At 36.1% G+C, this 12,919-nt stretch overlaps 1 protein-coding gene across 4 annotated transcripts in view; it reads right to left on the bottom strand.

Annotated features, from left to right (window-relative positions):
- The window catches only part of LOC144965949 (uncharacterized), a 91,022-nt gene that overhangs the window by 51,172 nt on the left and 26,931 nt on the right, over positions 1–12,919 (bottom strand). For 2 of the 4 annotated variants that reach the window (XM_078901836.1, XM_078901837.1), the window contains exons 1-4: positions 11,790–12,246; positions 11,148–11,354; positions 3,466–3,550; positions 1,363–1,460 (exon numbers count right to left, since the gene is read on the bottom strand). In XM_078901836.1, coding sequence (XP_078757962.1) covers positions 1,363–1,460; positions 3,466–3,487 — 120 coding nt within the window. In that variant the 5' untranslated portion in view covers positions 3,488–3,550; positions 11,148–11,354; positions 11,790–12,246. Of the gene's footprint in view, positions 1–1,362; positions 1,461–3,465; positions 3,551–11,147; positions 11,355–11,789; positions 12,247–12,919 lie in introns of those variants that run through there. The other 2 variants (XM_078901834.1, XM_078901835.1) reach the window with 1 other exon arrangement.

Raw genomic sequence — 12,919 nt, 5'->3', positions numbered from 1 at the left:
ATGTTTATAATGCTCTAACACCGTCGTTTTAATATAAACGTTTAACGATAAAAAATGACTATGTTTGTTATGTAGTAGTAAGTCATAATGTTTATAATGCTCTAACCGCGTCGTTTTAATATAAACGTTTAATGATAAAAACTGACTATGTTGTTATGTAGTAGTAAGTCATAATGTTTATAATGCTCTAACACCGTCGTTTTAATATAAACGTTTAATGATAAAAAATGACTATGTTGTTATGTAGTAGTAAGTCATAATGTTTATAATGCTCTAACATCGTCGCTTTAATATTAACGTTTAATGATAAAAAATGACTATGTTTGTTATGTAGTAGTAAGTCATGATGTTTATAATGCTCTAACACCGTCGCTTTAATATTAACGTTTTATGATAAAAAATGGCGATGTTGTTATGTGGTGGTAAGTCATGATGTTTATAATGCTCCAACACCGTCGTTTTAATATTAACGTTTAATGATAAAAAATGACTATGTTGTTATGTAGTATTAATTCATGATGTTTATAATGCTCTAACACCGTCGCTTTAATATTAACGTTTAATGATAAAAAATGACTATGTTGTTATGTAGTAGGAAGTCAGAAATTGGATATAATATTTAGTTCTAAGTATTTCTCTCCCCTCTCCATAATAAAACGCCTGTATGAGACATCTAAAGACAAGCAACAGAGGACAAAAATGGGGAAAGTAAGACAAAAACATATGATGACAGATTTCCATGTTTAATGAATATTTGTGCTGTTCCTTAATAAATGTAGTGAAGTTCAATTTCAATCCATGTTCACAGTGAAAGTAAATTATATGACATATTTTCATTAAAATAAAATATTCAGTTCGACTAGAAGAACAATTCGAATTTGACAAAAATTCAATCGTCAGAGTAAATCTTATAGAAACAAGAAATCAACACTCTCATAGAAAAAGTATCACGATATTTTACTGGTTCCTTTTAACTTCGTAATTGAGACTAATAATGTAGAAGAAAATTGTGTTTTTTTAAAGAGCGAGAGAGAGGGTGGGGGGGGGGGGTTAACTCACATAATACTCAGTGGATATGTTCATCAATTGTTAAGAAAAAGAAGCCGGTTGGAAATGACTGGAATAACATATTGCTTAAATCGTTGACATATGTACTATTTATAATACAATTGCAAATAAATGAGAGAGAGAGAGAGAGAGAGAGAGAGAGAGAGAGAGAGAGAGAGAGAGAGAGAGAGAGAGAGAGAGAGAGACAGAGAGAGAGAGAGAGAGAGAGAGAGAGAGAGAGAGAGAGAGAGAGAGAGAGAGAGAGAGAGAGAGAGAGAGAGAGAGAGAGAGAGAAGCAGAGGTTTGTCAACTTACCAACGAAGTTTCCTTGCTGCTCTGCTTGACAACAGTGCTCCGAGGTCTACGTCTCTGTGCTACACCGACGTCTACACCATTGAGAATAGAATCGACCACTGGAGAGAAGAGAAACAATGCTGCTTTCAACTCGTCATCTGTCAGTGTTAACACACTCATCTTCTTCTCTATCAACCCTAAAATCCTAACATCGACGCTCCGCGACGTCGTGTTAAAAGGTCAATGTAACAACAACGCTCGTCCTTTCAAAGACTATATAATAATTGATGGTTGGTTAGTTGCAAAAAGTAAAGCCATCATTTTAAAAGTTGCTGCATTCTACCGTTATGACATTTATTTATAGGGATATAAAATAAAGGTCACAGGGATGTCACGTTTAAAATATTGGTGTAAAATTTATCGTGACCGTTCTAAAATAATCTCTCCAGGTGTCGAATTTTCACGTAAATTGAAATACAAAAATACGAAAATTATGACGGCAAACCCTTGAAAACGACCATCCAGGCAATAAGCGTTGAAATAAACACTGGTGTGGATACACGAATGAAAAAGTCATCGTATAAGTAAAGATATTTAAAACCGAGTGGTGCAGACCATAAAAAATGTAAAAGCATGTACATTAATCTAAACTATCATCAAAGAGCTTTGTGTACATTGGTAACACATCTCGACTGGTGCACGGCAAATTGCAAAATAGACCTCTTGGTACGAACACAAGCGAACGGAACAAAGTTTTTAAAAGAAGATAAAAGAGGTGAGGTGGGAAGGGGGGGGGGGGGGGGGAGGGAGTGTCTGGATGCCGTCCGTACTGGCTGTATTGACGAATCTAATAACCCCTGTATGTTAAATTAAGGTTAGGGAGGACGTAAAGGCAATTAAAAGCAGGGATGGTGCGGATCGTGGATTGTGTTTCATACCCTCAAAGTAAATTAAGGTACGTAGAGTCTTATATCAGTAGCTCTATACATTCTCTCATATTATACTGGAGCCCTTTCCCCCTCATTTAATAAAGCTTGTAAACAAGTCTCATTCTTTCAAATTGCTTCACACCCCAGTACGTCTTTTTTCCTACAAGTTGGAGACGCTATTGATAAATCAATGTTTCGGTTGCTTTAAGTGCTGTTCCCATATTATAATTTACAATGGAGGGGAAAAATGTGTTTTCCAATTCTACAGAGCTTTATTAGTGCACTGCGCGATACACAGGGCTTATCTTTTGTCTTTCACTTTTCCCCCATTGACTCATTCTTCACACTAAAAAGGCCCACGTTTTCATTTCCTTTTACTAGATCCGTCCTCAGAGGCAATGTATGCAATGTTCGCATGTATTCGTTATATTGTTATTACGGTTCTCCGTGATACTATCAGCACTCTCTTGACATGTGGCATGAACGTGTAATGTGTAAGGCAAACAATGTAATGTAAAATGTCCCGATAAAATCAGTCCCGGTTACTGGTTTCAGAAGGCAAGCCTTCCTTTATCGTTGGAATAACATTACAGTACCTGCGACATATTTTAACAAGCTACTTCAACCCTACTAACATAATTGTCTTGTAATGTGTGCTTGCAAGTCAAAAATCGCTTAAGCTGTGTTAAATCTAATAACTGCCTCGCCCCGCGCCCCCTTTCTCCCTCTAATTCTTTTTATGAGGAATGCGTTTAACTTAAAAAAAAGCTGAATACTATGTCAACAGAACCTTCATGGAAAAGAAGCCATGGAAAATTAATGTAGTGAAACCAAATGAGTACGTTCATGTTTATGTAACACAAATGAAGCTTGTTTCAATAGGGAGAAAACCAGAAGACCACCCGAGGTTAGAATGAGTATTTTAGAGAATCAATTTTCTGAAATAAACACATTTAAAATGATTATGAATTATGAAGAAAATAAAAGAACGAAGGAGAGAGAGAGAGAGAGAGAGAGAGAGAGAGAGAGAGAGAGAGAGAGAGAGAGAGAGAGAGAGAGAGAGAGAGAGAGAGAGAGAGAGGAGAAAGAGAGAGAGAGAGAGAAGAGAGAGAGAGAGAGAGAGAGAAAGAGAGAGAGAGAGAGAGAGAGAGAGAGAGAGAGAGAGAGAGAGAGAGAGAGAGAGAGAGATACGAACCTCCATCTCCAATCAAGTGCATCTGAATAAGCGTTGGGTCTTCATTGTGTTCTTCTAACACAGTATCGTCGGTAAGGGTCAAGCTCTGGAACAAGGGATAAACAGTGGAGAGACTGTGAAATAACATAATCACTTAAGGTGGTGAGAATTGCAAAATATTTCGATTTGTCTTTCTTTCATTGTTTTTTTCAAATAAAATTATTGTATCAAGAAGAGAGGGATAGAGGGAGAGGGAGGGAGAAATATATATATATATATATATATATATATATATATATATATATATATATATATATATATATATATATATATATATATATATATATATATAATATATATATAGAGAGAGAGAGAGAGAGAGAGAGAGAGAGAGAGAGAGAGAGAGAGAGAGAGAGAGGGGGGGGGGGGGAAGGAGAGAGGGGCGGGAGGAAGAGGGCAAGATGGCAGTGGAAAACCACGAATACAATCCAGCCCGCCATGGAATGAAGGAAGGGGAATAGAGCAACAGCGGAGGATACAAATACAAATATACACCGACGGACTGACAGATAGGCAGCCGCGTGTGCGTGCGCACACATATCCACACAGTACAAAACCGGCGGAGAAAAAGAAAGAAGGATAAGGAGAGGAATAAATGAGGGAAGTTGAGAAAGCGAAGGAGAATAAGGATAGTATTGATTATTTCTATGGTAGTGAAATGGTGATCCCGTGGTGAATCAGACTCGAGCGAACAATCAATGAACAGCGAGCAACCAATAATTGATGGCACAGCGCCTACCCATTCCATTAAGCCCCCCCCCCCCCCCCCCCCCCCCCCCGCTTCTCCCTCACTTCCCTCCTAACCGTCCACATGCAATAAAAGCGCACTCGTATAAATTACAAAACAGAACAATTATATCACTTCATATATAGATCATTCCTGCTTTTAACGTCATTAGTTTTATTTGTATAACTTTTATCATCAAATGGTTATCAAAATTTAAATAATGATTCTGCTATTACTACTACTACTACTACTACTACTACTACTACTACTACTACTACTACTACTACTACTACTACTACTACTACTACTTCTAAAAATTAATAATAACAATAATAACAATAACAATAACAATAATAATAATAATAATAATAATAATAATAATAATAATAATATTAATAATAATAACCTCCACCCTAAAGTTAAAAGCCCATACTAAACCCTTAAATCTGGGTTACAATCAAAATAAGGGAAGCAGTTATATATCACATCAATAGAAGGGATTGAACAAATTCATCCATAATTAGATGTCTCAGCCATTTAATTTTATTACAATATTCTTGAATTGTTTTATATATATATATATAATAATGAACATATGCCACTGATCAAACAGAGTTCAAAGGCGGTTTTGTAATCTCCCCGTTCTAATTTCATTTTCAAATTGATAGCCTTACAGGTTGTTATTTGTCCAAATATCGATAATTTTCCTTATATTCACATGCACGTTTATCGAATTTCAAAGCTCTTTAAAGCTTTAAAGCTCCGAATTTTTTGTATGTGTGTGTGTGTATGGTGTATGCTTGTTGTTTGTAGCATTTCTAAGGCTTGGGCTACCCTTTCCCCAATCACCTTAAAAATTATTTTTTTCAAATAATTCACGTTATTTATTATTTAGCCACCCACAAAGCAGGGCAGGGCTGTTGAGAAAAAAATGTATAGTGTCATTCGACTCGATCCATACATAAACTTTCACATCTATCACCTATAGGATTCATTTGAAAGGTCCTTCGATAATGGAGTCCTATTTGACGGACATGAGGCAACATTGGAACAACATTTTATAGGCTAAAAATTGTCATATTTTTTTAACAAACATGACACATTGACATGCAAATGGTTGAGTATACATGATAAGCTTTTAAAAGAAGAAATGGTTTAGAAAAAAATATAACAAGATTCACATTCCTTTCGAAGCTTTAAATATAAATTCAAAAAATAAAATATTTTTTAACCCCCCAAAATAAAAAAAAAACCCCAAAAAACAAAAAACAAAAGCAAACTACGCACACATCATCATTATTACTATTACTATAATATTATTATCATTATTATTATTATTATTATTATTATTATTATTATTATTATTATTATTATTATTATTATTATTTATTATTATTATTATATTATAATTATAATATACTTCTTCAAATTTCACACGGAATCACGGTAAGCAGAATGAAAAAGATTGGTTTTTAGATGCCGTTTGAAGACCTGGCAGACTTTCACACTGTCGGGTTTTTTGGTGGTAAAGAATTCCATACGACTGGAGCAGTAAATGCAAAACCACGCTAAGCAGACTTTATTCTTGGGATGTTTTTCTCCATTAGCAAAGAACTGGCAGATCGTAGAGATCGAGATGGTTTATCCATCGATGTTTTTGGTAGGCCGTACAGCAGAGAATGACACAAATCCAAGCGGCTGGTAACAAGGGCATGGATAAATGCTTTACAAGTTTCGTCATCAATTAAATTTGGTATCTGCATATCATTTGGAGAGCGCTATGAACCGCCTGACAGTACTTTGTTATGTGTGCGTACGTGCTTGTCTAGCTGAGTGCCAAAATAGAAATCAAGTTTTCGAATCACATTGGATTTTTTTCTTACTGATTCGCCAAAGGACAGTTCCATAATACTGGAATGTTTTAATAACATAAGGATAGACACTCATCATGCATAACATTAGAATTCCTAGACTTAAGGAATTATGTTTGTCGCGTGATGGTTATGCCCAGCTTTCTTAATTAAGATCAGGCCCTAGATTTTTTCCACTTAGCTGGATGTCAGCCGTTACAAATTTTCCCCGGTCCTAACGAATATGGGCCCCATACTTCTCTAAACATTGTTGTCTTTGATTAATATAAAACAAATAAACAAAGGTAGAGGCACGATCTTTAAAATTATCAAATTATCTCAGATATTTTAGGGAGCCTCTTGTGAAGGACCACTTTAGTGCTTAATATATTAACGTGTTTATACCAATATCAGAGAAATTGTCTTCAGAGAAACAAACTGTGTAATAAGAAATAATACATTTATGTGACAACTCTGATATATAGCAAAGTAGTTTGAGATGAAGACAATATTCTAAGGAAATTTTGAGAAAATTCTAAAACGGTAGAAATTGAAAATTATAATTTAAAAGAGAAAGCAGGAAACTTGAGAGGTCATGGAGGTCATGGATTGGTAATCTGAAAACATTCCCATTGAGAGTAAAAAAATGTCAAAAGGCCTTTTATCTTATAAGTAAATGGCCTCTTCATCTTGTTTAATAATCAGTGCAAGATAATTGTATAAGCTCTATTTTAGTTATCTGACCTATAAAGAGCGGAAAATTCCCACAAATGGTAGAGGAGACTGACTTGAGAAAATTCAAGGAGGAAACATTCAAAGTAGAGATATTAATGGATCTTTGTGTTATCCCCCTTAAGTACGTAACTAAATTTTGTTTTATTTTCATTTCTACGAATTTGCAATACATTTAGATCATTTCAGTGTCATGCTTTTGACAAAGACCACAGACTTTTTATAAGACCTTTAATACATGGAATATCAAGACAAGAACTGTCATATTGGATTCATTCTTTCAACTTGTTTGAAAATGGACCCGAAGAGTAAAAATAGTAAAAGGAGGAGAGTCAAACGAAATATACACGTCATGAGGGAACAGTTTAATGACAATTTCTATTTAAAATTTACTTAACTGGATTGATATACATTAGGCTCCACTGACAAGGATAGGATTATTCGTTGATAATAGTTTCTTGTTTAGACAATAAATAGTCTCTGAGAGCGTAATCAAATTTTGCGAAAAGACCTTGATATTCAATAATAGGAAAGGAAAAGAAACCAGATAAATGAATTGAGCAATATTGAAACTTTTGAAGACTATATGAAAAGTACTAAAATGTATTCCTTTTTTTTTTCTTCAGATATCATCGACAATAGTAGTCAGTCTTATTTATTTGAAAAGAAAAAAAAAAGAAGTGAAGAATATGAAACAAACAAAAAAAAAATAAGAAAAAAAAAAAAAAAAGAAAGAAAGAAAGACAGAAAGAAAAAGAGTTTAAAAAGATAATACAAGGGTAATGGATGTGATGAAAGAAGAGTAGTAGAATAAGAAAGGAGTATGTGGCAGAAAAGGAGAACAGACAATGAATCTAAAACAGGTTCTCGTACTTAGAAAACCAATAATTTTAGTTTGATGTAAGAATATGAATTCATGCTGAGACGACACGTCCAAGTTATGAAGATAATAAAAATCATGTACCTATAAACACAAAAAAAAAAAAATAAACACAACTAATCATAATTGCTTGATACGTTATCATTCAAAATATGCCATGACCTAAACCATGTATTTTTACCCAGAACTAAAGTCATGCACCAGCAGCTACGACGGATAATGTAGCCTTCAATACAGTTTTATTCGAAAAAGAAACAGGAAAAAAAAAAAAAGAAAAAAAAAGAAAAAAAAAAAGAAAGAAAGACCGTCACCGAAGGTTTAAAAATGTCAACTGTATCAAGACAGTTGAATTTGTTGCCTCCAAGTCAATAGCCTATTCCACTCTTTAACAAAATAAAGTAGGAAAAACCTGGCTGCACGGGGAAGTCGAAACTGGTGAATGTGGCTTGGGGACGGAGGACAGGTGGAGGATAGGGTAATTAAAATTATTTCGACCACATTACACATCGGCTTGTTTAAATGTGTTTGAAGTTTCGAAAGAATGGAAAACAGAGAGATAAAATTAAAATGATAAGAGGAGGCGCAAAGCAATGGATGATGACTAGACAGATAAATGAATTTATTTATAGATAGATCAATTGATAGATAAAATATATTTGGGGAAGCAGAGGATTTAAAAAAAATAACAAATAAAAGTCAAATACAAAAAATGAAATTCAATCAGTTGCGATTTATTATACTTCAACGATCGTTTAAATCTAAAAGGCCAATGGTAGGAGTAGAAGAGTAAACGGACGTTTTGGCACACCAATGGGATCAAACAGACCCAATCCACTTCCTACTACGCCAACTACACTTAAAAAAATAAAATTAACGATTAGTGGTACAATGAAGAAAATGTGTACGGTTTTACAAAGTTAAATGTCCAAATGTCCATTGTCAACATATATAATCATTATTTTGGCTGATAATTCTAAATGTGAAATACATAAGGATACTGTAGAAGTGGCTGAAATAAGTAAAGTTTAACCACCCAATAACCTCTCGGCTTTTCTAACGTGATATTCATAGGAGTACATTTTTATACACCCCAAAGGAGAAGAAACTAACAACAACCAGAATTCAGGGACCCGGGATTTATATTGGGGAAAAAACACACAAACAAGATAAAAATAACCCCCCCCCCCCCCCCCCCCCCCCCCCCCCCCCCACACACACACAAAACATGAAAAAAGAGATTAAAAACAAAACAATATCAAAATCACACCCCACCCCCTCCCTTCCCTCTCCTTAACCACACATTTCATATTCATAATTCCTTCGTGTATCAGCACCAAAAACATCACCCACCTAAACCGACATATATTTGTTTGAATTATGATTACGCAAAGATGATTTTATGACAGGCTAAGTAAACATCCGTTCAGATAGGTGAAATTCTTTTCAATCTAATATAGGTCGTCACTATGTACTACGATCACTTTTCAAATCGACAGACAGCCTAGTGACGTGGCACAGTTCACCAAAGGTAATGCATATCTAATAGTAATTCTAACTTCCATATATTGCCTTGATTATTTAATACCCATCATATCCTACTGTGTGTTATAAAAGTCTTACGGTACAGTAGCAATAAATTCAGATTATTGCAACTACCTTTTTCCAAGTAAAATATGCACATATCAGCGGAATTGAAGGTACTTGAATTGAAATGGTATCAGTGCCAACTAAGATAGCCTAGAATAGAATCCATCTATAAGTAGGCCTATAAGTGGAATAATCTTATTTTTCACACGCAAGCATAGCATCTCGGAAAAGGGAATATTTCGACATTGATCTCATTCACTACACAATAATAAATAAACAAGACATCTTGTGGTCTACGAAATTTACCAGCTATAATGGTGTCTTCGTTTATCTTGGATAGATCATGTCAACCCAGCGACATCTATAGATGAAGTCCTAGTGTCAACCCCAACCTAGCCCTTCTAGTGTTGTAGTCAGTACATAAATGAACGCTTGTCAAACTCAGACCGTCCATATTATTATAATGCATGCCGTGTCAACACACCACTAAAACCACCGAGAAGCGGCAACATCTGCTGCGTGCATGGCATGCTGCATTCGTCATAGTAAAAGTGGCGCAGGTACAGCCTTGACGTTCTCATCGGCCCGGCGGGTCAAAAGAGCGAAGAAGCCAACAGGCAAACAACGTGTGTAGCGAGCACATGTCCCTCTAGGCTTATTTATATCCGCCATGAGGAATTCACAGTCCGATTGACGCATAAAAAAAAAAAAAAAAAAAAAAAAAAAAAAAAAAAAAAAAAAAGAAGAAAATCTTTTATCAAAATTATTACCTCATGTCCTGAGGTAACGGAAAATGTTAAATCTCCCACCCCCACTGCTGAAAGAATGCTATTTGCAATTAACGACTATGCAGTAAACAACTTTAGTTGTGCTTGGTTGGTTAATAAATGAATAAAGGCTTGTGGTAGTCTACATTTTAAATTTGATAAAGTGTGAAACAGTAACAGAAAGAAAAATAGAAGCAAAAACAAAACACTTTTTCAGACTTTTATCTCACACAAGTGTCTGTCTGCTCCCTAATTTGTCACTTTGTTAGGTCTGCATTGTTTAACTTGTGTTTTTATGGTGCTTGCAAAACTTTTTGGACACATAACCACCATTAAATTAGATGATAGTGAGACAAAGTCAATAGAATGTACATCCACCAGAGAAAAAGTAAGAGAAAGGATGACAGCTATTTGATTAGTTTGAGATCCTACCAGACCAGACTCAAAATAGATTCCCGTCAACAAATACCATCACAGAACATATAATAGTATAACACATTATCTTCAAGAGAAAAAAAATATCTTCCAAGAAAAGGTACATCCCCCCCCCCCCTCCCCCAACACACACACACACACACACACACATACACATACATACACACACACAAACCCAAAAAGTGGCAGGCAATCCAAATGATATCATTCCAGAACAGGAATACAAATAGGGGTAAGGTACGCAAAAAGGGTGATTTTAAAGAAAAACACGCAATTGACCTCTCACTTTTCCCAAGAAAATGAAAGACCTTGTCCGGACTGTGGTGTTGATGGTAGCAGTAGTAGTAGTGGTAGTAGTAATAGTAGTAGTAGTAGTAGTAGTAGTAGTAGTAGTAGTAGTAGTAGTAGTGGTAGTAGTAATAGTAGTAGTAGTAGTAGTAGTAGTAGTAGTAGTAGTAGTAGTAGTAGTAGTAGTAGTAGGAGGAGGAGGAGGAGGAGGAGGAGGAGGGGGAGGTGGAAGTTGAGGAGGAGGAGGGGACGGAGGAAGTTGAGGAGGAAAGGAAGAAGGGGAGGGGCGGAAGTGGGAGAGGAAAAGGACAAAGAAACAAAGAAAACAAGTGATAAAAAAAAAATTACTGTAGCTACAGAATCAAAAACTGACTGACCTTATTAGTATGGTTGTAGGCTTTGATGACAGCTGTGTACCACTGTGTGGTGCCCTCAGTTCGGTAGACCTCAACACGATAACCCAGCAACACAGTTGGAGTGGTCAATAGGATCTTTTGTCCGTCTTGGTAGTCCGTCCACTTTTTCACCCACTTTTTCACCTCGGGACTTGACAGCACAGTAGATATACGATTCTCGTCCCCTTCCTGGTCGTGGTGGAGGCGACAGCCATGAAAAAAAAAAAAAGGTGGGGGGAAGAGAAATTGAGGACAATAATATAAATATTAGGCCAACGACTTATGAGGCATCAGGAATCAGGGAAAAGGGGCATAAAACTGATGGCGGATGAGATCATTCCAGGCCAACTATAATATAGGTAACTGTATAAGCCGACAGAACAGACAAGAATGTTTCTTTTTTTTTTAACTGAATTAAAACAAATTATTTCTACTTTGTGCCATGACCAGTCAACTCAAATTTTAAATAAAATTATCTTAATTTTTTAATGTTTCATTTTACATTACATAACCGATTCTGAGAACAATTTTAAAAGAAAACTAGATCTAACTTAAATTATTATTATAATTATGTAAGGCAAGGTGGGAATGTGCAAAGGTTTATTACCGGTCGTAAAAACTTACCTTTTCTCAAATATAACACTATGAGGCGTCAATATCTCTAGGTTTTCAAAGGTTTGTTATATCACTAGATAGTGCGACTTGAATCGTTCTCGTGACAGCCACACCACAATCAGAATATTAACCACCAAAGCATGAAATAACACCGTCACTCTTATCGTTCCTAATGATAAATACAATTCAAAAATCTAGACACTATAGCGTAGGTACCTAGGCCATGGAACAATAATCTCTTCAGGTCAGCTACACCACAAGGACTTGGTTATTATTGCTTGCTGTTGTGTAGTTGTGCATAAATAAACAGCAGCTAGGCAAACCCGGCAAAGCAAGCAAGGCAAACCGACAAGCAGACGTGAGATTGCCGCCGTCGCCACCACCGCCCCCTGTTATGAGACTAGCAAACAACGTAGTAGAGGGAAAAAAAAACAGCGACATTGCCTGTTACCTATCGTTGATGACTGACATTAGTGTTGTTTGGCGTCATTGTCTATGTTGGATGTTAGATAGTCTCCCCTCCCCCTTTCCCCTCTTAACCGTGACACCATTTGACGACATTTGACATTAACTAATAAGCTTCTCGATAGAATAAAATGCCACTTCTTTGAATGTCAATTTACAATCGAACAAGAGACAAAATTGTCAGTACTGCTAATATCGTGACTATTGATTTTTATTTTTGGAAATAACCAGGTTGGCCCGACTCTCGTTACAACTGGAAAGATTACAATTGATAATCCCTCCTGTAATTGTTGCCTTGAATCCTCACTAACGTTTAGACCGGGTTGTTGAAAATGACGCTGGGGTACAGCAATCACGTCGATAACACACACACACACACACACACACACACACACACACGAGAGAGAGAGAGGGAGGGGAGAGAGAGAGAGAGAGAGAGAGAGAGAGAGAGAGAGAGAGAGAGAGAGAGAGAGAGAGAGAGGACGACGACGACGGTGATGATGATTATGACGAACAAGGGACAAACAAATGAAGTCGCCGGGGGCGTGATGGAATATCGATTGGTGGCTAGAAATGGAATTCTCACCAGAGTATGGTGTCATTCTCTATCGCCGTACGTTTCAGAGGGCACTGGCATTTCCATTAAATTTGCGAAACGACACGTACGCTCTTGC

This window comes from Berghia stephanieae, chromosome 2, assembly GCF_034508935.2.
Source record: "Berghia stephanieae isolate SIO BIC M18660-M18661 chromosome 2, UCSD_Bste_1.3, whole genome shotgun sequence".
Taxonomy (NCBI): Eukaryota; Metazoa; Mollusca; class Gastropoda; order Nudibranchia; family Aeolidiidae; genus Berghia; species Berghia stephanieae.
The sequence above is the reverse complement of the archived record's forward strand: the minus strand, read 5'-3'. Positions and strand labels throughout refer to the sequence as shown.